At 36.5% G+C, this 26,633-nt stretch overlaps 1 protein-coding gene across 1 annotated transcript in view; it reads right to left on the reverse strand.

Annotated features, from left to right (window-relative positions):
* Positions 1-13,986, reverse strand: part of LOC125817017 (probable thimet oligopeptidase) — a 29,711-nt gene extending 15,725 nt beyond the window's left edge. The window contains exons 1-13 of the mRNA XM_049496605.1: positions 13,763-13,986; positions 13,542-13,663; positions 11,201-11,364; positions 10,230-10,320; positions 9,313-9,492; positions 8,389-8,469; positions 6,887-6,964; positions 6,080-6,172; positions 2,826-2,906; positions 2,558-2,720; positions 2,339-2,459; positions 2,176-2,245; positions 1,995-2,102 (exon numbers count right to left, since the gene is read on the reverse strand). Of these exons, the coding sequence (XP_049352562.1) occupies positions 1,995-2,102; positions 2,176-2,245; positions 2,339-2,459; positions 2,558-2,720; positions 2,826-2,906; positions 6,080-6,172; positions 6,887-6,964; positions 8,389-8,469; positions 9,313-9,492; positions 10,230-10,320; positions 11,201-11,364; positions 13,542-13,663; positions 13,763-13,883 (1,473 nt within the window). The 5' untranslated portion in view covers positions 13,884-13,986. The remainder of the gene's footprint in view (positions 1-1,994; positions 2,103-2,175; positions 2,246-2,338; positions 2,460-2,557; positions 2,721-2,825; positions 2,907-6,079; positions 6,173-6,886; positions 6,965-8,388; positions 8,470-9,312; positions 9,493-10,229; positions 10,321-11,200; positions 11,365-13,541; positions 13,664-13,762) is intronic.
* Between the last annotated feature and the right edge of the window lie 12,647 nt (positions 13,987-26,633).

The following is a 26,633-nucleotide window of genomic DNA, read 5'->3' on the forward strand; positions in this document are numbered from 1 at the left end:
GTGCCTGCTTCTAACCTCTTGTTAGTATTATGAATTGTGGTAAAAAAAAAATATTTCACTTCCAAATAGTAATATTTTCCTTATCAAAAGTGGAACGGATAGGGTATTATATTATATAAAAAACAAAACACCCTACTATCATCTTTGACACTTGTACAGGTTATTATTAAAATAATAGTATAAAAAACTAACATAACCAAACCGATACTAGATCGGACAGGGAGGTGACGTCCAACTTGAGAAGCTCAGTACAACTAGTGAGAATGGCCAAAGAACAAGAATTAAGCATGTCTGCACAAGGCAAGAGATCTAAGGCATATTTCTGCTGACGAAGGATAAGAGAATGCCCCTGCTGATACACTTTCATACCAGGAAAAACCGAGACGATTATAACTGCCAAAGGAAGTCTACTATTGGTTATTTGCAATAAACTTATTGAAAATCGGTATGAACTTTAGAACAATCAACAAATATGAAAGCATTCACACCCAAAGGAGAAGCTCTTAGCGGGGGTCAAAAATGATTGTGTAGCTAGTGCAAAGGATAGGCAGGGGCAAGAAAGAGGACAAAGGGACGAAAATAAAAGAATAGAAAAGAGAGAAGTTATCGTTAATCATGTCAGTTGTTCTATGGTTTTCCCTTTAGATTTTCTCTACTTTGCCTATACAGTAGGTCTTGTTATGCAAGCATGTCACCCTACAGAACACTGCATGAACAAAGGCAAATGAAATCTAAGGACTAAAAAAGCAGAATCTAACTAGGAGGACAAAAGAGTTCTTTGTCAAAAAGATTTGGGACTTATGTGGCTAGTCATTCAATTTTTGTCACAGCTCGAGTCTATGGTACATAGTGTTCTCTTTGACTCAACAGATCTTACAGATTTACCCCATAGGAAATATCACATTGAGCCCAACAACATATGTATCATGTGTGTGCTCTGTCTCATCTTATATAATAATTAAGACATCACTCTCTCTTTCTGATGTGAGATAAGTGTCATATGCACTCCTTTTAAACAAAGTCTGTCAGTCTTTCGCCCTAACACGTCTTTATCACCTTGGCCTCCTTCATGGGCATCACATACACTCCTGACTCCCCTTAGGACTCAGCATCCTTCCTTACATTTCTCAACTATCCTTCTGTGAGAGTATGGATTTGACTCTATATTTGTCAAAAACCAAGCCCATAGTACCTATTGTTCACTTTGGCTTAAAAGACCTCATAGATTTGTCTTAAGTTACGCCATATCAAGCTAAAAAGGACATGTACCATGCAATGTGTTCTATCCTATATATACTATTCTCTCCTTTTTCCATGTGGGATTTACTTAATGTGTCATATCATATATGACCCCTTATTAGGGAGCTTGCTTAAGTAGAATTCTATCAGTCACTCTCCTTGACCCCACCTCATCAGCCCTCCCTACGTCATGGGTGTCAGAATTTTACACATGATACTCTTTACTCCAAACACAAACAGCTATGAATAAGATCAAGCATCTCTCTGTGAAAGTTTTCTAGTAGCTTTAACTGTTTAACAAGATATGTCTCGGTTTCTGTAGTTCTCCTTCAAAGCAATGTAGACAGTATAGTTTCATGGCAGCATACTTCAATTCTTTGGTTAGAGCTCCAGATGATCGGTATAATTGCTAAGTAAGGCAGCTCAGCAATGATTTAACATGGATCCAACCCAAGTAAAACCATTTTTTGAAGGCAGTGGTAGTTACTTGGAATGAATCCAGTGCACTCCTTGACTAACAAGTCGCTTAGCTGGCAATGTCAGAGAGTGCTCCACAAGGTTTTTCCTCAAAATTAAAATTACTAGACAAAACAATATTTGCAAGATGGGCTAAAATAAAAAACAGAGTAATTAGTTGGAAGGCAAGTGCCAGAGTAACATTGCTCTCCAATTGCATTATAACGTGACAAAAGAAATAACTGGAATTTAGACTAGTTTTTAAATTTTGCACTGTGCTTCAAAGGAAAAACACATACCACATGACCAAATTCATGAAAAAGATTAACCACTTCCGAGAATTGCAATAACCGAGGGTGACCATCAACTTCCTTTTCAAATTGAGAAACAAGTAGTGCCACAGGAATCTGGATTCCAGGAAGTGTCGTTAAGTGAAAATCTAAGCACTAGAACCAAGCAAGTGATACATTCTGCAGTTACCTGTCTAGAACCACTACTTAGTAAGCCATTCTGAAGAGCTATGACACAGGTGTGAGCATATTTGCCTACTCTGTTAAGATTGTAACATATTTTAAGTATTCTACCATAAAGCTGATAAAACAAGCACATTAAACATGTAGAAGAACAATTGAGCTGGGATAACCTGGAGTACAGATCTAGATAAAAATAACCAACAAGTTCTTTAGAACTTAGATCCGAAACTGAAAAAAGTTGAACATCTGGATGCCAAACCGCAGCACCTTCAACTTCCTTGAAACCTAAACCTAATATTGAACAAAGAATTTTAATTATTTACGTTCTTGCACAATGAGTTAGGAAAGAAGGATCAAAGACAGCACCAAATGCAATTTGCAGTGATTACCAAATAAATCTTGGCATATTTTGAAGATGCCTGATAAAACCAAATTGATAGGAAAGTATTGTCTAATTACTCCAAAATTTATATGGAATTGTTGATCTTTGATTCTTTTGACATAGTATGAGAGATCCTCCATGCCAAAAGGAGATTCACCTTCCTCTTTCTTCTGTATTACCAGAACAAAAAAATCTTCAAGAGGTGAAGCATATAGGTGAAGCAGACCAAGCATAAGCTGAACTCTGAAGTTGACATATTGTAAATTTGAACTTACCTTTAACGCTTTAAGCATTGAAAGTTCCCTGTAGGCTAAATCATTTAAGCTGGCAGAGAGACTCTCCAGAAATTCAAACACCTAAGAAATTTCAAAATCATGAGCACAGAAGAACAATCCATTTTGCAAATTTGAAAGAAGCATTCCAATCTATGAGATAAAATTTGTTAGTCTTTGCATATAGTGAAAAAAAAAGATATTCAACACCTCTTAACATTTTGGACAACATCCTTCTCTTGTTTATAAAGTAGTGGTCAGGACTATTAAAAGGAAAGAAAAGGTAGTTGTTAGAATCTTGTAGATATTCTAGGATCTGGTATAGCATGATTTACTCCCTGTAATTAAGTGAGAAATTAGCTGTTGTGCAGTAACCAGCAGCATACAAGCGAGAAACTCCATCGTCGTGCAATTTTCAGGCTAGTGTGTTTACTGTACGACATTTGAAAGAAAGATCTGAGGAGAGGTAGAAGTAGGCAGAAGAAGCATTGGGGAAAGGTGACTAGACTGGACATGGTACATCTGCAGATTACCGAGGAAATGACCCTAGATAGGAAGATATGGAGGTCGAGTATTAAATAGAAGTTTAGTTGGTAGTTGTGCGTAGTCTAGTTTTTCCTTCCAAGTATTATTAGTATTACTTTTCTATTACTATTCTTACTACTCTCCTATAACTTTTACTCTTCTATTTCTATGATTCATATTATTATTTTTTGTTTCCCTTGCTTCGGTATTGTATTATTTGTTGTTGTTACTGTTCTTTTCTACATTATTTGCGACATGGTTTCTTCACTACTGTATTTAGTATTTACTTTTCAAACCTGCTTTAAAATGCTTTACATGAGCTGAGGGTCTATCCAAAACAGTCTCTCTGCCTTCACAAAGTTGAGGTAAGACCTGCGTACACATCACTGATCACCCTCCCTAGACCCACTTGTGGGATTACACCAGGTATGTTATCGTTGTTGTGCTTACTGTCCAACGAATTTGTCATTCTCTGTCAGTACGTGCACATACCAGTGAGACCCTGTTTCATCATGCAACTCAACCCCAGAAACTAACTGTCAGAAACCCTATCACGCGAATCCATGCACCACCGACATTTAACTCTGGAGTGTGTGCGACCTTTTCCCAACAAACTTTCTTCGCTGTTTTTGGTTTGTGGGGGTCGCCTATTTGATCTAACCTTACCATCAAAGTTCCATCAGTTTTTGGTTGACGAAGAGCCTTTATCTGACAGATCTGATATTTTTTAACCACTTTTCACCATATATTTTGCAAACTACCAGTCGACCGACATCCCAATACCCTCAAAATGATTTGAGAAGCTTTTTCGGTGACCTTTCCGGCAAACAGGGTCACTTTCCAGCACTTTCAGTACATCTTCAGCTCCCTATTTAGGAAAACTCTATTCAGCTTACAACTCCATTTACTTGACTTGGAGTCGAGGCTTTTGGTACAAAATCCTTGGGATCCTACTTTGAATGATTTGAATGGTTTCTTTACCCAATTATATTGAGTTTTGTTATGGTCCCCTGATATGGATCTAGTTATGGGGCGCTACAATATGAAATCAAATGTTTTCTTCCTACGACCTATGGTGCTGGTTTGTTAAGATAGAACTTGCAATCTCTTGAGTTTGAAGTACTCAAAAACTTAATATAATTTTCTGCTTATCTTTCCATTTAATTCAAATAACTTAAATACAACACTGGTGAATTAACCACCCACCTTATAACAAGGAAATAACTTCCTACTACTACTGAAATGAGAAAGTGGAGGAATAACCTCCTTACTGCTAATAACTGCAACAAAGAAAGCAATTGCCACAGGAAAACAAAAACATAATTAATAGTTGCTGATTTAATCAACTTTTTGATTAAAGGGTGCTAACAAGTTTCTTTAGCACAAGGGCAAACATCCTTTTAGACAGTTTTTTGGTGATTGATTCGTTTCCTAACTTAATTATAGGAGTAATGGATATTGTATTGATTGTAATTGATTATGTAATACTTTCTTTGCTTATTTAGTCGGACATATTGTAGAAGTACCCATTCTCATGGGATGTAAATTCATCAAAAATTACAAAGAAGACTTTTCTTCTTCTTGAAATCTGCATGGTATCAGAGCTACTAATATCCTTCTGAGGTGAGCTTTCTCCCGCTACAGCACTAGAGTTCCAAGAAGTTGAGTTCTCCTCCCTCTTTTACTGTTTGAGGTGGCTGTATGCATCGGAATGTGTGCAAAAACAAACACCAACAGGGACTTCCTCTTGCACCGGTGACAAAAGCCCAGTAAGCATCTCCCAGAAATACCTCCGCACGAACTGTCACACACCTCCCACAGTCCAGATTCTGGCAAAGCTTAAGTTCATGCCCCAGCGCATGGACCTTTTTCCAGTACTTTATTGGAGAAATTTTGACACTGAGGGCCGCAGGCACATTCCGAGTACACCCATTTACTTGACTTGAAGTGGAAACTTTTGGCACTGAGGGCCGCAGGCACATTAGTTAAGTCAAATTATTAGCTTCCAAATATTTTAACCAAGTCACTCACCGATTTCATATCAGTTACCTTTGTAACGAGCTTGATAAATATGGGTTGTATGCATCAACTTAAGGGGGAGTGCTAGAATCTTGTAGATATTCCAGGGTCTTGTAAATAGTATACCATGATTTACTACCCATAATTATGTATTCGATTAAAAGACTGTTTGGCCAAACTTTTGGGAGGCCAAAAGTGTGTATTTTTTCTAAAAAATGCTCATTTTAAAAAGTGGGTGTTTCGCCAAGTTTTGGGGAGTAGCACAAGCTTTTCAGAAGCTAAAGAAAAGAGGCTTTTCCCCAAAAGTACTTTTTTGGAAAAACACTTTTGAGAAAATACACTTAGATGCACTTTTTAAAAGCTTGGTCAAATGCTAATTGCTGCTCAAAAGTGTTTTTAAAATTAATTAGTCAAACACAAAGTGTTTCTCACCAAAAGTACTTTTTTGAAAAGCACTTTAGAAGTTTGGGCAAACAGGCTATCACTCTCCATTCTTAGAACATGTACACTTAGCTATTTAAATGCCAATGGCATGAGGGAATAATCAAGCAGTATTTTCTCTCAACTTCTCTTTTTTTTCATAGTAGTGAAGGAATAGAGTTAAAAGACAGACATGCATTCCTAACAGGAGCCAAAAGGAGTGTGTATTCTTCTTTGGGACAATTGTCCGTGTTCTGTAAAGAAAATCAATCACCAATAAAATTTGCACCAACCTTAGAGGAAGACTTTGCCATTCTATCATCAGTGGCATAGTCAGCATAATTTGCAAAGCCAAGCAATCTAGCAAGTTTGTGACGCAACTGAATCTGAAATTGGACAGGTAACATGAGCATTAACTGGAATTTGAAATAGGAGAAGGCAGCACATCAGTACAGTTTGGTCAGTCAATCTACAAACAGCAGGAACTTACATTGACAATAAGTTCATCTTAGGGTGTGTCCGGTATGAAGGAAATTATTTTCCATGAAAAATATTTTCTTGGAAAAGTTTTCTTGAAAATGTTTTCCAAGAAAATAAATGGGTTTACTTATTTTCTTGTGTTCAGTATGTAAGCAAAAAATTATTATCCTAGAACCATTTGTATATAATCTAGACAAAAAATATGGGAGACAGGGGAGGGGGGAATACAGACTAAGGGGGTGGGGTTGAAAATGAGGTGTGTTGGAGGGTGGGGATGACACAATCAATGTGAAATGCCACTTGTGGAATTTGTTTTCCCAAATTCAATTAGGGAAGTCATTTTTAAATGAACTTGCGTTCCTAGAAAAAATATTTTCCAAAAATTTTGGTCAACCGAACATGGAAAAATTGGAAAAACATTGTTCCTCCATACTGAAGACACCCTTAATCATCAACATTTTTAGTGAAAATAATGCTCTCCACAGACAACCAAACAAATTAAGTAAAAGCTCATAGTACATTCAGTACTCAATAATATAAAACTACTAAGACTATCAAGTATCAAGTCAACATTATTCTTCACAAATGCTCAAAAACTGCAAACTTCTGGGTTTTCTTACCAGCTGTTCAAGGATAGTAACATTGGCTTCACATCTGTGCCCATAGGAAATAGCAACAGCTCTTCTGGTTGATCCCACCTTCAAAGAGGAACAACTTCTAAATCACAAATGTTTAGGATGTATCAAGGAAGACCAACAAAGAACTTTCAGAAGTAACATTTTTGCATAAAATGATACCCTATTTCAAGAGGTACTAATTAGGATGAAAAGCATTGAAAAGATCTTTAGAGACTGAACTGAAGCAATAAAAAGGTATTTTTGTCAGGGACTCGAACTTTGCGCAAGGACTTAACAGCATCACCTAAACCCAGTTTGGCCGGAGATAAATAATAGAACTCGCACCTAAAATGGGTTAAAAAAACTAGCGTATGTGCTGCTTTTTTGGTAAGAAAATGGACAGTTCGTAGCTGTACTCAACAGTCTATATTAAGATAAAATTTAAAAAATTTAATAGACCCAGCTGACAGCCATTTAGGCCAGGTACAGGTCGTTGGATATTCCAACGTCTACCTTAAGATCATTGCCAACTACCTATACAAAAAATATAATCCCCACCCAGCCGCCGGACAGAACACTAGAACGTGAAAAGCTTTCCCCTTTTTCCATTAAAACCAATGATCTCCTATTCCTAAGCCCCTATCTCTCTATTTCTCACTCAAATACACTAAAACAACCCAACCTCAAAGCCTAGTGAAGGTGTTGATAGAGGTTTAGGGCCTAAGACTTCGTGAAAGAGGTTTTAGAAGGAAAAGGTCAAAAATGCCCCTCTACTATGCAAAAGGATCATACTTACCCTCCGTTACACTTTCGATGCAAAAATACCCCTACCATTATACAAGTAGCTCAAATTTGCCCATCCTCCGTTAGAGTTGTCCAAGATGTATGTTCAATCCACATGGCATTGCCATTTTGGTGAGGTGGATACCACGTGGCATACCACCTCATTGCCCAATCCATTTTACCCCCTCCCCCACTTTTCTTCTACCACTAGCACCTCCTCTTCACCATCACTACCACCGTGACCACCACCATTATCACCACTTTCTCTCAGCTATTAGCCCCTCCGCCGAACACCTACCTAAAAATCCCCAAATCGATTCACATAATTCACAAAAAAATTTAGCTTCCCAATAAACTGGGATACCTAAAGCTTAACCCACAACAAAATCTAATAAGCCAATTACAGCACTAAACTTGTGGTTTTAAACAAACAAAGAAGCTCTTTATGTTCAACTATATGAGCCAGACTATGTTCGATTACAAGTGAGAACAGTTCAACTGGTGATACACAAAAAGAGAAGTTACACTTTCAATGTACGGAACCTAAAGGAATCACTGCATCAATTGCATCACATGAACCTTCCTGGTCCCAAACAACCAACATGTACCGCGTAAAGTCTAAAAAAGCAAACATTAGGTGCAATGACATAAAATGGTCCTGTGACACAAAATTGCCTTTCAGCAAAAAAATGCACTCATGTCATAATTTCTGCTTGACTCACCTTGCAAAGCTCCAGCACTGGTGAAATTTGATGGCTTCTCATAATGATTTTTCTTTTACCATCTTCAGATCTTTCTAAGCTCTGCATGGAGTCAACAATGAAAAGAGCTTCAGGAAATGCTCTTCAAAGGGATTTTTTTTATCAAGTAAAATGTTTTTTGAAGTGAATATGATTGAAACTTGTGCAGCCAACACAAGTGCTTAACTCTAAGTCTCTTTGAAATGCATTTCATGAAGATTTTCGCTTAAAGATTTAGAATGTTATATGTTACTGTCAAAGACTTTCTGCAAACAGAACTTCCCAGCAAGATCCCAGTGATTAGATCTTTTTCATTGACTTTCTGCAGGTTCTCCGGCGACCATGGTGGTGACAATTTGCTTTTTATGTTTTCAAAATCAACAAATTCTTGTTGATTTTCTCACTGTAACTTTGAGTTGGCGTGTTTGAATATTAGGGAATGTGAAGTGTTAGTCTTAGAATATTAAAGCCAGAACTAGAAGTGTCATGTTTCAAAGTAAAATATTGTCCCAACTTGGACAAAATATCATTTCTGTAATATCGATACCTACAAATAGATGTTTTGTATTCCTTAAATCATCAACTTGTCAATATATTTCTTCTCCTCTCTTATTTCTCACACAAATCAAGCGAATTTTGTTTAGGGTTTAAAAACATAAAAATATGTACTACTGCAGGATGCCATTGATTATTATAACCACCCAAAATCAATTTTTGTCTGAGCGTAAAAGTTACACATCCCAATATGATAATTGATTGTCCCTCTGCAACTTCATCATACTAGATAACATGCAGTGATGATGATTGAAAAGGACAGAAATAGAAGGCAACAAATTTCCGCTGTGCGTTCAGACTAATAAAAGTATCAGGTGGGAGATGGATGTGAAAACTTGTCTTACATCTTACCTTGAGAAACTCCTGGGGTAACCCTTCTAGCTCCATGTCAGTGAAAAGTAGAAAACTACAATCATCATCCAGATTACAAATGTATTGCATGCTTAGCTCGTCTATATTTGCTGTTAAACGCTGCAACTCCTCTTTCTTAGATAAGGTCAGATTCACACCATTCCTTTCAAATTCTCGAACCTGTCACTGAATCTTAACCCATAAAAATTTGAAAAGAATATCTTCAAATAAAAAATCACAACTTCAGCTAGGAAAAACCATATTTTGAATAACTTCAGAGAGAAAGGATCATTTGGAAGTGTACACAGAGGTATAAGATAGAGAGGTCCTGGCAAACAGACCTTTTTAACACTTGAAATATCAGCTTTATGAATATATTGTAAGAATGAAGAAAACTCGTCTAAATATAAGCGCTGAATATCAATATTGTGAAGAAACAAAGTATGCTTTTCCAATAGCTTTCAATCAAAAACTAGTAGCAATATATTTTGCAGAGAAAAAAAATTAAAATGTCTGTCCTTGCAGAGTAGAGAATTAAAACGTGTATACAGCAAACTTGTGTGATCTCCACCATATAGTCCAGAAGTGGAATGAGTAACGTATTCTCTATCTTTTAATAGCATAAGACTGAAGGTTTCACTTCCCAAGAAACGTAGCTCTGACTATTTAGACATATTTGTCTTTCTCAACCCTCAACAAAGTGAACACCTTACATAACTTTGGAAAACCTAGACAACAATTTTAAAAAGTACAAGCCTTGAAAATACGTCAAGTAGAATGAAAGCACCGTAACCATCTAAAAAGACTAAGCCACCAAAAGGTTGAGTGAATGCGGAAACGAACATAACTTGTGAATGATCAAATGGCAATGTATATGAAAAATCAAATAAGGGAAGAAATCAGCCCATGCCCCATACCAGGAACCGAGTAAAGCTTTTAGCATCATTAGTCAATCTGTCCCCTGTTACTGTCAAAGCTTTGACAACTCTGTACACATCCTCGCGCTTCCTGATCTCATATAAAGAAAAATTCAGATTTTTTAGTTAATTACAGAACAAGTGCTTCTTGGAAAAATTTGACAGAAAATTTAGTCCAAAGAATTTAAAATTAATGCACAACAAAATATTACTTATGATTTTACATCAGCAGATAGTTGCCAGATTCAAGCTACAGACATACTTGTGTTTATTGATGGGAGTTTAGAAATAAGACTCAGCATGGCAAGTTGGGCATCCTAGATAAGAATGTTGAATGAAGAGCTTGTTGAAGGACCTGTACCTTAGTTTTCTAGTCATGTCAGTAAGCTTTTCGACATACAAAATGCACAGCAGACTCATATGTAATTTACATTTTGGAACTAAGTATTTTTTACCAATGTTTTTTGGCAGCTATTATACAGTACAAGCCACTAAATTTATGATTTCGCATAAATGTGTCAAGGAAGAAAACTTCATACAGGTAATGAGCTAGACATAGATGATAGATCATAAATTAAAGTTTCTGCCTAATAATAGACAAATACTAAAACAATAAATAGAGGATTCAGGGTAGTCTTGATGACAATGGAAGGTGGAAATTGAGATTTTTAACAAGATACACATTTATCATGTCCTCTTAATGACCAGGAGGATCCCAGGTCAATACAGTTGTGGTTTGAAAGGTCAAGATGAAATGTGGATGATAATTCCTGATAATTTAGTTCCATGCTAGTTGATTTCAACAAATTAATATCACTACTTCAAATGAATAAACAAATTCCATTTCAGCAGATCAAACTCGGAACCAGACAGATCTTCTTTGCTACTTCAACATACCAGAAAGAAGAGGAATTTGCAGTTAAAAGATTTGTGGAAAGAAATAGAAGCGTTGAAATTTGCAATGGCAGAACCTGCACATTGTAATGTGACCATCTATTTTTCTCTCTGCTTCAGCACTAGCTTTGCGTACATCTTCAGAAGTTGATAACCATTTAGGAAAGACACATGATTGGATCAATGGGAACTGCTGTGCCTCCAACTCTGCTAATGGCAATATCACATTTACATAGCCAACCTACAAATTAAAAATCCGGCCACATCTTGAGTAATGTATATGATATATCAGATTAAAGCATAATACTTAAAGCACAGGACAGTTATAAATAGCAATATTTGACAAGTCCACAGAAAAACAAACCCCTGATTGACTCCAAAAAAGTAGGTAAAGAGCTAAAGACTAGTTTTCGGTTAACAAGACTGCAACCTAGCACCCAAGTTAGTCCAACAGTCAGCTAAATGAGATACTTCCCTCTTCACATGATGAATTTGAACTCAACAAAATTTTAATCAGAATTAAACATAGGGTACCATACTTAAGTACTTTGACACTTGGGCATGGTATAGGTTTGCAACTTAATCCTCTATCAATGTATCTAAGTCGGTGTTCTGTATGGGGCTTTACACAGCCAGCCACCTAAATATAATCACCCAAGATTCCATCAATTCTAACTAGTGATTGCCCCCTGCCTAAATTGCAGTTTTGTTGTTGCACTAACACAACTGAGTGCCAAACATATAAGCAACTTATCAGCCATAGTATTGCATTTTGTATCAGCTAGAAAACTCTTCCAGAATATAAAAGTTCATTAGATAAATGTTTGATAAGTTCATGTATTTCACAACAAATGGTATGGTTAGAGAGCGAATAATTATTCGCTGTCAAATGTGAGATTGCAGATTGAACTAGCTCAGATTGAGCTAAGAGAGAGAGAAAGAGAAGGTGGGGAGAGAATCATTCTCAGTTTTCAATACCAGAAGTGTATTGCATAAGACACTACAACGTCTAGTATATACGTACTACTAGTACGAAATCCCCTAATGAAAGGCCCTGGTTAAAATCCAAGCACACAGCCCTTCCCAAGACTTTCCCACCCCCATTAACCTTGTCATTCACAGTTTGGAGTTCGCTGGAGGCAAGATTCCGACCAGGAGTAAAGTCAGAGGTAATAGAATTTAAGTCCAGTCCCATCTATTCATGCCTTACCTTTGCAACTTTGGAAGAAGTAAGAAGACACAATTTTGAGCTTCCTAACAGGCCTACAAACAAAACTTGTCCATTTTCTGGTGTTGGTAAACACACTGGGACAGATATCACCAAGTTGGCAGCATGCTGGATTTACTTAAGTTCGTGGATTACACAACAGATAGAGTGGTCAGAGAGTTAGTGAATAGTTCTCTAGCAATCGAGATGTAGAAGCCTAAGCAATTGAATATTTCACTCGACGCAATAGTCTTAAGACATAGAAAGTGTAAGAATAGACACAAGATATGAATCACCTACAAGATTTAAAGAATAGATTATAGTCATAGAAGGGAAAAGAGGAGCTATTGTCATATGACTTTTGGATATTGTACTTCCCCTAAATGTTTTTAATATTAGTGAATGATTTCATCATGCCAGGCCTCCTTGAATTTTGAATGTCAATTCTACAAGTCCCAAAACAAAACTTGAAACTTAACATACTCCTCAAAGTTGAGAATCATTTTGTATGAAATTGGTAACCTGACAAGCTTACCCGCCCCTTGAGTAATCCACTGAGTAGTTTGCTACAAGCCTACAACCCACAAGCACGTAGGTAAACCAACCCACCAATTTTTTTTTGTTTTTGCTAAGGTAAAGTTTGATATATTTTTTTTGATCACCGTGGTGTCTGGGCCAGTTTTCGCGCACTTCAACTAATTACACTAGATTTCTGCCACCTCCCACCAGCAACATGTACCGGGTAACTTTTTCCAACAAGGCTAGGACAGATGGCAAGAATCACCAAGTGTTCTTTTTGTCTCCACTGAGTTTTGAACCTGATACATCATGGTTCTCAACCACTTCATTGACCACTACGCTACACCCTTGGGTGCAAGGTAAAGTTTGATATGTATGTATCAACATCAACAATATGTTTTCCTGTACAACAGAGTGCAAACCTACCCACCAAAGTTGGAGCAGAAGGACACATATAAGTGTTGCAACAGAGATTCAAGTGTAAGATCTTCATGTTATTAATTTATACTTCAGCCACTCAGCCAGGACCTCAAACTTGAGAATCATTACAATACAAAGTCCATTCATTTTCAATTTCATGACAAAACAGCAATCACTGTAGTACCCTAACCAAGAAAGATGATATATCCAAAATATTAGAATAAAATGGACAGCCCATAATGTAGCTAGGCATAGTTAAATACAATAAGTACCTTTTCAAGTGAAACTGAAGCAACAGCATCATGAACCTGTTTCGATTTGTTAATTATGCTTTCTGCCAATTTCGTAATTTCAGAAGCAGATAGGTTCACTCGAACTTTTGAACCTGGAACATCTGCAATTCAACAAAAAAAAATGAACACTTATATTCCCAAATTATCACCAATAGTTCCCAAATTTGTTTACAATAAAGGAGCAAGCAAAGTAAAGGAACCTTTTTTCTTTCGATGTTTGTTGTTGATAGCGGAGATAGCAAAGTTGACTGCAATAGCAACAAGAGCAGCGGCTCCTGTCAAAGCAATGAGATTGTTTCTATCTCTCTTCTGCTTAGCCATTTTCTCGTCACTGCAATTCTGCTTGTTAGTCTTTTGGCGAGAGAAGAACTGCTGCTAAAATCCAATTCTGCAGTCTCTGTGTCCCCTTATTCTTGATTTTCTCAAGGAAACATCAAATGGGAGGGAAATGTGTGAGCTTTTTTCTTGAGGTGGACTGAGATGCTGACTGTACAACTAAGATCATTGGTACTGGGCCTTTTATATTATTGGGCCGAGGTTTTCATTATAATTGAGTCATTGGCAATTTGGCATGAATGCTTCTATTTTGGGTTAGTCAAAATTCCGAACATAATTATTAAAAATATCTACACTTAAAATAACTAGTAAAAATGTCAACATATTAATATTTTATCAAATATAATTTATTTACGTTCCTTTTTTTCTCAAATTGGGCCCACTTTTTTACCTCGTTATCAGTGGAAAAAAAACGTGAAGAAGAAGAATCCATCTCTTAAGCATTACTTGAGATTTGAGAAATTTCTACTATCTTCACTTTTTTCTAAAGAATCAAATCGCATCTTCCAGTTGCTCTTAAAATTTCCAAGTTTTTATCAATGGATTTGAGACGATCATCTAATTGTTGTTATTTCTTTGCCATCTTTATTTTTGCGATTATTGTTTGATTTTCTCCATTTGCAGCTTCTATCGTTGGCGAGATATCAATCCTACATATCCTAAAGCTCTTTCTGACTTGAAGGAGTCAATTGTGAAGGGATTAGGTTTTCAAGCGGAGGATTTTAAGATATCTGGGTTTGATTTGAGGGATCCTCTTATGGTTAGGTGAGTGTCGTATGAGTTTGATTCTAAATTTTTTACCCATATTCTATTATTTCTCTCTCACACATTTTTTCCCTTATTCCCTCTCCTCAAGCAACTTAAACCTTGTTTAAATTGAAATCATCCATTATTCTAAGAAATCTCAAAATTCATTCAAAAGATTTTCAACATTTTATACATATTGTTTAAATCTAAGAAATAATTTTTCATATTGTATTCCTTGTTATTATTAGTGTGTTTTCATATTGTAATTTAATTATTTAATTTTCATGGGTAATTATATTTTTTCGGATGACGAGGTAGAGTTTTACTAATGCACAAGTGAATACAGATTTGAATTGGGTTTGGTGAACAAAAAATCGAAAAAATGAACATAGCAGACGAAGAAAAAGAAGAAGGGAGAGTCGGGGAAGAAGGTTGCAAAAATTGTATTCATATTAATTTTTGTTTGTCAATTGTGTTTTCTTTTACTGAACATTTGTATTTTTATTAAAAACATTGTATTTCTTTTTTATTTTGTAGTCATTCCAATAGGTATGTCAAATGGATTTGTATTTCTTAAATATAGATGTATCCTATTTCTTGCAAGTCAATTTGTATTTTTTTTAGAATATTGTATGTAAAACACCGTAACTTAAAATACATTTGTGACTCATAAACACCAATGCATAGGTGTGATATCGGGGGAAAGTATATCATTGCAAATGGTTAAGCATACTATGTAACCCTTATATTAAGTCATTCGAATGGTTAAATAAAAGTTTTAGGCCAAGGAGATCATTAAAGAAATGATTCAAGTTTAAAGGCTCATTGTGGAGGAATACTACAAATGATCTCATTTATTAGATGACTTTGAACGAGCATATCTCCTAATATATAAGGAGTTAGAGGACCTTCAACCAATCAAATTAAAGGTATTTGAGACTAGTTTCCAGCAAAATAACCCGCTCGTTAAGACGACATCAGAGTAAAAAGTAATGTTTATTTTACGACAAATGCGTACACTGCCCAATCGCTGCGGGACATGTGGCACTTTAGAGAAAGTCGGCCAAACTTGTTGTTTTTATATTATAAGTTTGGGATATCCTTTCCCATATACTCAAGAACGTTTATGGACTGGTTTCAAGTTATTTCTTCAAGTTTTCTCATCTCAAATCCTCCAAAGCTTAAGGTAAGTTGGTTTCTTAAAGAATCAAGCGTCTTCCTCTCCATAGACCTATAGATATACTTAGCTAAATGTTTTCTTGAACGAGAAAGTATTGTTCTTGAAGAATAGAAAGGGGCAGGGGATGATTGTCTTTGATATATAGGTATGTTTCCTTTTCTATCTCCATAAATAGTATTTTAAGGATGCTTTAAGTATAATTAACGGGTAGGACTCACGGGACGGCGATAGGAAGCCATGAGTCCATGTTTACCCATGGTAGTTGATGTTTTTGGTGAGGAGGGAGTTTGTAGAAGGGTGTGTAGGCTGTCATTTTGACAAGATGAGGGTTGAATGATATTGTATTGGGACAGTAAGCTGGTTACGATAAAACGGAAGTCTAGGCATAGAAAACACGACTCTTATAGTTCTTGAAGTTTGTCGCTCGTCAAGTGTTTGATTAAATGCCTAAATTACTAAGAATATGTTGTAGCTGGTTGTATGAGCTCCTATTATTTTAATTGATGGCATTATTTCTCTACCAACTTAAACTATGAGCTTATAAAGAAATTTGACGTCGTTGACAAAGAACTCGTGGGATGGTGTTCGGAGGCCATGCGTTTGACTTTTTATGTTGATTGTGGATGATTAAGGGGGCTGGTTCTTTATGGTTAAAGGATTGAGGAGTAATACTGAACAAGTGAAAAATCATGAGCCTACTTGGAAAGTAGTGAAAGAGAAAGGTGTGGCGATACAACATTTATCTATGCTAATTGTTGAGATTGTCGCTCATGAACTATTATTGTGTTTTCGGCCTTGTTGTGCTTCTTGAGTAGTTTCTTATGGTATCCTTTTATGGTGTTATGTTGTAGATAAAGTTGTCAGCAAAGTAGTTTGACAACGTAAGATAGTAAGTCCCGAAGTGAGGTATGTAAAGCTAAAACCTCTTTCACTATTAAGGCACAACCTAAGGTCGCATGTTCTTCCGATAAATGTAATCAGAGATTATATGATACTTGAAAGCAAGTTATCCTATTTTATAACTCTCTCATATTGGAGTCCTAAAGCTACAGAGTTATAGTACTCTTTTCTGGTCAAGGAAGCCATATGTTTCACATAACTATATTGTCACGACCCAGGGGTACACCCTAGATGTAACATGGCGTACAAGACCCAGAGAGGTCTCATACAAGTCACTTAGCATATCATAACATAAAGTAATATCAAATGGTACGGAAATTTAAAACATTTTATACATACAATCAAAGTCTTTTATAAAACAAAGCGGAAGTCTTTAACACTTGTCTTAAACCATCTAAAACATGAATAGTCTTTGGGACGCAACCCATACAAAAGTTCTAACATAAAAATGAAACAAATAAAGGAAAGGTGATCAAATCCTCGATGCTATGAAGACTCACCAAATCTTCAATCCTTGCTCTACTATGAACCTAGCCACAGGGATAGAACTCAATGTCGTCGAACCCTACATTTGATAGGAATGTAGGCAAGAGTATGCAATAGTACATAATGTACTAAATATGATAGCTAGCATAACATCATTAAGAGCATAACATAAGCATTAGTCAACATAAGACATAGGCTATAAACATAAAATATAACAACATAGTCATAGCAATGCATCTAAATCAACATAAGGTAAGAGAAACACTTCATAAGTAACCTCAAAACATACTTGTGCAATGCATGGATAAGACCCCATAAATCTCACCCATGCTAAGTAACCACCTTAGGCCATCATTCATGTTCATCATCTTTTGATCTTATCCTTAGCTCATTTCTCGTAGACAAGGGAACATTCACCTTTAGTCAAACATAACAAGGAAGGCAACTATAGCAATAATCCAAGCTAAGCATACATCATATAAGCAAATCTCATATTAAAATGTATTTACGATACTTCCTTGAAGTAACCTTGATTCATTATAATCATGCTATTTTGATTAGGGACTTGCCCCTCTTTAGTCATTCTTACTAATCATGGAAGAGTATTTCTTTACTAGTCCAAGACACATCATCACTAATGAAAGGTTACGATTTACCAATTCAAGGCTATCAAGGAAAAGCACGCTAGACCAAGCTATCATGGAAAACACACTCTCATCCAAGTCCAAGCTACTCAAGGAAAGGTATTGTTGCTCAATCCAAGCTATCATGAAAAGGTGTGGCCTCACCAAGTCAAGCTATCATGCAAGCATCCTCTCATGCTAGTTCAAGCTTACATTGGAAGGGTACAATTTCTCAATCCAAGGCTATCCATGAGTTCTACTATCTCAAGCTACCATGCATGGTCTTGTCTTACCAAGTCAAGCTATTCATGAAGGGATATCACATCACTACTGCAATGCTAACATAGTTCATACCTGCTTTGATTCATTTTAGGTGAGCAAGCCTTTCAACCTAGAATCATTCTATGTGAGAAAAATCTTTCACATCATGGTTGTAATAGTTATGGGATAAGGAGATTGCTACTAGAAACCCAGACTCAACTTGCGTAAAAGGCTTCCATCTCATGAGACATACTTTGGGAACCTGGACTCCACTAGTGTAAAAAGATCCCATTGGAAGCTGAACTCAACTAGTGTAAAAGCTTCCATCTCATATACAATATCCACTCGGTACTAAGTATATTCATAGATCTTATAAGACATTCATAATATCATACATTCCTAATATAGGGCATGTGGGTAAATCCTTCCACAACAATCCTATCTACAATAAACATTCATCATATAATCTTTACTCTCAAAACTTTATCATTTATAATTCATCACATTTGATTTACTCTCAAAGCCCCAGCAATCAACATTCATAGTTACAAGCCTTATTGTAATGACCCGGAAGGTCATTTGTGGAAATTTTAAATATTCATTTAACTACAGTTAATTAATTGATGGGTAATTGTAGATAATTGACTTAATCAATAGTTAATGGGCTAAAGTGATAATTTATTTAAGACCCTACACTATTTGACCTTTATATATTAAAATAAGTAATAGGGTTTTTCACTTTTATACTTGATTATTTTTATATGATTATTTTTATATGAAAAGAAAAGATAATAAGAAGAGGAGAAAATTACCTGGGCTTCGGACGAGAGAGGCGGAGGGCACAGGTCGATGCCATGATAAGAAACCCATGCTTCAGGTAAAATATTAAGTTTATTTTGTTTCTGTTTGTTGTTATAGGAAAAGAATAGTATATTAATGGTTGGTGATAAGTTATATTATTATATTAATATGTTAAATTAGAAATTGGATGGATTATAGCGGTTTTGGTTGGAATGTAAATTGTTAATATAAGAGGTGTATATGAAAAGTATTAAACTGTCAATCGGTGGGGAGTTTCCATTATTTAACTAGTAAGTAATTAATGTTTGGATTTCACAAATATTTTGTCTTACATTGGCCATATGTGTGGCATCAATTGTCGACTGGGATAAAACGTGGGCAAAAATCATGAAACAATTATAAATTGGTAATTATGGACAAATAAGGTTCTGGATATTTCTTTGTATGCAGGTTAAGTATGGGTCATGTGTTATTTAGGAAGATTTTGGTTTATTTTCTTTAGTTGTCATATTATGATTCAAGTTTGATATATTGAGATATTTAATTAAATATCGGGTGTATTATATTATATAAAAGCTATTAGGGTTATAGTGTTTGGGGGAAATTATGACTTAACCCTAGGCTTGAATTTGAGAAATATGAGAGTTGATATGTTAATTGACATCGAGCTTAAGAACTTGATTATAAACTTGGGTGGATTTTTAGGTCAAGGCTAAAAACATAGTAATGTGAGTGTTGTTAGTTTCGAAATTCTTATTGTGAATATATACTTGAATAGATTGCATTGATTGAGAAGCTCAACGAAAAAGGAAGGCTCAAGTGTCGGAGTGATTGTTCGGTTATTTGAGGCAAGTGGATTTCTAAACCCTTGTTAAGTGTATGGAATTCGTGTATTTCCTTGTGGTATGTGTTGGGGAGTAATGGGACTTGGTGATGGGTTGACTTGTCCATGTTGATTAATTCTAATGATGAAAAAGGGTAATAAAAGGCAATGTGATTAATTGTTTGTGTGTGATGTGTTGAGAATGGTTTGAAAGGCTTGTTGAATCATTGCTGATGTTTCATCATGACTGTGTTGTTGTGAATTGGCAATGTTGTGAAAATGGTCATTTCCTCATTATTTGTGTGAACATGTCATTTGCATTGTTCTGAGACATGGTTGTGACAAATGTTATGTGAATTGAGAAAGAATAAGAAATTAAAGAGGATGTACCATTTCGAGGGACGTATCGCATGCCGCGATGGATACTATATTTCGAGGGACGTATTGCGCACCTCGATGGTTACTATTATCGAAGGTCGTATCGCGCGCAGCGATGGATGCATGGATAGATATGTCCCCCATGGGTCTCGGACTGAGAGCAGCGGGTGTGTGTCATTAGGTCAGACATGTATCACTATACTTGACATTGCATTCCATTGCATTGCACATATTTATCATTAGGAAGCTTGATATTGTGTTTTGCTGATCTTATGAGTGCCTTTCTGTGGAGCTTTGATTGATGAATATTGAACTTGTTGTTGAGAATTTGTAATTGTTAGAGTGTTGTTGTCGAGTTGTGTGCTATGTGAATTATGAACTATTAGGTTGGGCTGGCTTTAAGTAAGTTGTAGTTGTGGAGGTTGTAATTGATGAATATTGAGCTTGTTGTTGAGAATATGTGGTTGTTAGAATGTTGTTGTTGAGATATATGCTTGTAAATTGTGAACTATTAGGTTGGGCTGGTTTTATACAGGTTGTAGTTGTGGAGGTTCTGTTGGTGTGTAAGGAGTACCCGTATTCTATCCCCTTAGCTTGTGTTTAGAGGTTTACTTGCTGAGTACCGTGTGGTTTGGTACTCACCCCTTACTTCTACAATTTTTGTAGGTTACGAGCCTGGATTTTGTGGTACTTGTCATTCTCTTCTTTTCTGAGGCTTCTTGGAGATTTGTGAGGTAGTTGTTTATCATCTCAGCAGACCTTCCTACTCCTATTTATGATCTTGTTCTATTCTAGAAACAAGGTCATTTGAGATTGGTGTTTTTCTTTTGAATCAATTGTAATACTTTAGAGGCTTGCACACGTGACAACCAGATTTTGGGGATATTTTTTGAGTTGATTAGGAAATTTCCGCATTTTATTGTAATGGTTGAGTTTTAGGCTGACTTGTCTTGGTGGGATAAGACGAGTGTCATCACGTCCATTTTTGGGTCGTAACACTTATTCTCAAAGTAATACTAGCCATAGTCATCTCATATGCTTAATCTCAAGACATTCTAATCAAATGCTTCATTCTTAAGCAATTCTAATCATATATCATTATAAAGGTTCAATCTCAAGCATTACTATTCATGATCCCTCATCTATACTTTAATCTAATTCAATTCATGTCTATGTGATTTTATTCTCAAGCAATTACTATAAATATCATCAATTCTAGAAGATCATCTCTAAATCCTCAATTTCCCCTTCCATAACATAAACTCATCATCAAATTCATATTTAGAATCATAGGTTAAGCATGGATACATGTATAATCATACTAAAATCATGTAATTCCATCATAAACAATCATATACAACTCTAATCCACTCAATTAGATCATAACCCATAACATTAAAAGAAACCTTAGATTAACTTGGGGAATTATTCTTCTAAATTGGGGAAAACATGGGGCTCCATGGATGAATAAGCCATCATACCTTGATTACAAAGCCCACAAAGCTTGAAAGATTGGAGACTTGGCTTTCCTTAGCTTGACCATCTTCTTCTTCTTCACTTTCTAGAGAGAGAATATTTGAGAGAGAATTGAGTTTATTTTTGGTGAGTTGAGCGAATGACTTAATTTAGGGGTATAAAGTCCTTATATATGTGATCTAGATTAGGGTAAAATGACACCACTAAATCCTAATTAAAATCGGAAAACCCCAAAATACCCTTAAACTTAACCACCAAAACTGCCCCAGGTCACAACCCACGAGACCACGTTGACGGGCTGTGGATGGAACCACGGGCCGTCCTGGTCAAGCATGGTTTAGTGACTTGGTGTTGTCCACTAGGGCTTGAACCACAACCCCATCCACGAGGCGTGGATCCATCCACATGGGGTGGACCCACCCACGGGGCGTGGACCTACCCACGAGGCGTGGGTACTGTCGTAGGTCACTGCCTTGGGCAGTTTTCTAGGGGCCTATTCTTGGGCACTATTGTTGTCACCAACCAGTTTCGTGAATAAATAAAAAAAGAGCAAGGAGAAGCCATCACAGTCCTCAAATAAAGTCAGAGGGAAGATTCAAACTTGATACAAACATCCTATCACATAACAGTGGAAGAAGGTCCACACATTGACGATACGGATGATGATGTCCAAGATGCCCTCCCTCAACTGGAGGATGGTGTACAAGCAACCATAGATGACCTAAAGGAACTTAATCTAGGGACTCTGGAAGATCCACACGCAACCTTCATTGGTGCACTTCTTACATGACAAGAAGAGATAAAATACTTCAAGCTATTGGTAGAGTACAAAAATATTTTTGCTTGGTCGTAGAGAGAACTGTCGGGCCTTAGTCCCATGATAGTTATTCATCATTTGGGGATAAAAAATGGAACACGCCCTATAAAACAATCATAACGAGTGTTTCTCCCTGAGTTGGTAACACAAATTGAAGCGGAGGTCAACAAGCTCATCGAAACTGGATTTATTCGAGAAGTGAAATACCCATTGTGGATCTCAAATATTATATCTGTTAAGAAAAAGAATGGTCAAATACGTGTCTGCGTTGATTTTCAAGATCTGAACAAGGCATTTCCAAAAGATGACTTCCATTTGTCAATCATTAAGCTCATGGTTGATGCTACAACTGGGCATGAAGCTATGTCATTTATGGATGAGTCTTCTGGATATAATCAAATCAGAATGTCTCCAAAAGACGAAGAATACACTGCCTTCCAAACTCCAAAAGGGATTTATTGTTACAAAGTGATGCCATTTGGTCTAAAGAATGCTGGTTCCACCTACCAACGAGCAATGCAAAACATATTTGATGACATGCTTTATAAGAGGGTGGAATGTTACGTCGATGACTTGGTGGTAAAGACGAAGCAAAGGGAATACCATCTTGAAGACCTTCAAATTGTTTTTGAGAGGTTAAGGAAATTTGACTTGAAGATGAATCCACTCAAATGTGCATTTGGGGTTACCTAAGGAAAGTTTCTTGGCTTCATTGTGCGTCATTGTGGATTGAAGGTGATCCTGCAAAGATTGATGCCATTCAAAAAATGCCTGAGCAAAAGAACTTGAAAGACCTCCGCAGTCTACAAGGTAATTTGGCATTCATTCGGAGATTCATTTCTAACCTGGCTGGACGATGTCAACCTTTCAACCATTTAATGAATAAAGATGCTCCTTTCCACCGGGACCAATCATGTCAAAATGATTTTGAAATCATCAAAAGATACTTGTTGAATTCACATATATTGGGGGCACCAACTCCTCGAAAGCCATTGATACTATACATTGCATTACAAAAGCGATCTCTTGGGGCACTTCTTGCTTAAGAGAATGAAACTAAGAAAGAATCGTAGACTGGTCTCGTAGACCTAAACCATAAACTATAATTCATGAAAATATTTTCCCTTTTCGAAATCTAAAGTGTTATAGAAATCTACCATATCCAATATAATTAAGTCCACCCTCGTGTCATAGCCCTCTAAAGTCACAATAATTGATCAATACACCTGATCCACCACTAAAGAATCACCCATGGGTATGGAAACATGGATAGACATAACAAGAGAATAACATGACCTATCTAGGCCCAACGATAAATATGTAAAATGTACAAAAAAGTAGAACTAGGGTCAAACAAAATTGTAGTAGGTCTATGGCACACTGGAACAATACCTGTAATAACTGTATCAAAATCCTTTACCTCTAGATGACTTGGAAAATCATAACAATGAGATTTACCACCCTCAAACCACCACCTTGATCCGTCTAAGAACCTTCACCACCCCTAGCCGTTGTGGTACTACTCTATAAGAACCCTAAGAACTATGTTGTTGTGTTCTATACTTGAGTCAAGGGCAATGCCTCTTAATATGGCCCAACTCACCACACTCAGAGCATATCCTTGGTACCATCATCTATTGAGTAAAGTGAGAGTGATCATTATAACCTCCATGACTGAAAACTCTTTGAGAATATCCTTGGAACCCTATCTTGAACGACCTCCCTCGGACTTTTGAATAGCTGCCTGGATTAGTTTACCAGAAGGTGGTCAAAAACTCTTTCGTGAATAACCTCTACCTCCAGATGATGTATAATTGAAACCACCGAAAGTACAAGACCTCTTATCCCTAGCCTCACCAAACTCTTGACTTCGCATGTACTCAATATCCTTGGCCGCATAAACTACTCTCTAAAAAGTGCCTCCACAAGCATTGTCTGAAAAGCTTCCATATGTATTGGATAGATCAATACAATCACAAATTGTCCAATCCTCTCAGTCTCATTAGGAAGAATTATCAAAGCATGATGAGATAAGGTGTGAAATTTGGACTCATACTCGCTCACTGAAATATCGTCTTGAGTCAGATTCTCAAACTGGTTCCTCCTCCCTTCTCACATACTATGAGGAACAAACTTCTCAAAAAACATACCTGAGTCAACTAATTCCAAGTCAAAGAAGGAGACCTAACTGGTCTAGTCTCGATATAATCCCTCCACACTGCTTGGCTGGCCATAACATTTGAAAAGTTGTGTAGTCAACTCCGTGAGACTCCACCATTCCCAAATTGTGTAACCTTTCGTGGAAACTGATTATAAACTCATAATGTCCTCCTCATGTCCACCCTTGACTTGTGGAGGATCCATCTTATTAAATCTCATAAAAACAATTTGCTCCTTAAATGTCATGATGGGCCCAGTAACTTGGGGCATAGTAGCACCTGGAAAAGGCATACTCTCGTGTCTAGGAGCTAATTATGTGGCTGGCTAACTCGGTGGGATCTGAAGACCTGTAGTTGCCTGTTGGTCAGGAGTCTGCCCTCCAACCTTAGCCTGAGAAACACCAGATACACTAGGAAAAATACCAGCCTGAGCCATTCCTTCTAAGAAGCTAAGCATACATGTCAAAGTATCATAAAGTTCCAGTATAGAATAAATTTGGGTGGTACCTTGACTTACGACCACCTCTTCATTCTGAACCTGATCATCCTTTTGAACATAAACATCATCCATATAAGACTTTGATCTAACAGAAGTTGGAGTTGTTCTTGGCACTCTATACCTGACTGATGCAATAACTTGTGCCCTGCCTCTACCTCACCTTCTACCTCATTCGTGTAATACTACTCAAGCAACAAATGTTGGTGCAGGTGCAAATGTCTGACATCTAGTATTCGTAGATCGTGTTCTCACCATCTATGATAAAATGAAATAGAAAGATTTAGTATTATGTAAGATCAATTGTGCACGTTAAGTGAAGAAGGAACACAAGTTTCCTAAAGTCCTATAGCCTTTCGAAGATAAGTAACGAACGTCTCCACACCGATCCGCAAGATTCAACTACACTCTGCTCTTTTACTTAGTATGACCTACAAACCATGCTCTGATACCATGTTTTCATAATAAAAAATCACATTAGGTCATGAGGGTACCTATTATCCAATAAGTGAAACCTATTCTTTTATTACCAATTATAAATTCATCTAATGCATAAATAATATTAAATTAAGAAACTAACTCTTATAAGTTAGAAATAAATGAGTAGAAGTCGAACTACCCAAGTGCCTAGTGACACCACTACAAGAGCATCTACGTATACAAAATATGTTTGAAAACTTAAACAACTGTCTAGAAGGAAATAAGAAAGAAAATAAAAGAATCTCTAGAATCTAATATTGCTGAAAAGAAACCAGCTCACTCTGAATCCCAATAATCACCAATCTCAATTGTAGCAGCAAGTCACGTACTACTAGTACTTACCTCAGTTTCTCACATAAAAAGGGTTCAACGAATAAACACGTGTATTCAACAAGCTTTGATTTCTAATCTTTCCTAAAAGTTTCTTTCTCAAAAAGTATAATTAAGTCATAAAATAAATCATCTCAACATAATAATTAGAATATGTGTTTTTCCAAATAGACCAGTTACTCTATTAATAATATCATAATGTATCTCAAATGTATCAAGTCAAATCAGTACCACAATCTATCACGCCCCGAGTCTACACCCTGGACGTGACTGAAACTCAAGAACCATTGCTGGCCCCAAGCGAACCCTTGTCCTGACTTAACTCTTAGTGGAAGACTTACTCAATATTAAAAGAACTCAAAAGATAAAGTCATGTAATAAACTCAGAATGTTGTAAATGAACATTCAACTGGCCAAAGAGGCAACTCAAGTCTTTAAACATTTATAACTGAAAATAGAAAGGACTCATGAACTACAGTTTATCTATCTATGAAGCCTCTACTAACTGATATGGACGTCACGACAAGACCCACGACATCCTAATAAAAAAATGAAATAACTGAAAGTAAATAGGGAATCTTTCTGAAGCAAGAAGGCTCACCAAAAAACTCTGGAACTCAACTGGATCAACGAAGCACTGGTCACTGATCCTGGTTACCTGTATCTGCATCATAAAATGATGCAGGCAAAATGACGTCAGTACATTAATGTATGATCATGTGAGGGGAAATCTAAAGCATGACATATGCTTGAACTGGAACTGGAGGAACAACTTACC

This window comes from Solanum verrucosum, unplaced genomic scaffold, assembly GCF_900185275.1.
Source record: "Solanum verrucosum unplaced genomic scaffold, falcon-dt-bn FXZP01000094.1, whole genome shotgun sequence".
Taxonomy (NCBI): Eukaryota; Viridiplantae; Streptophyta; class Magnoliopsida; order Solanales; family Solanaceae; genus Solanum; species Solanum verrucosum.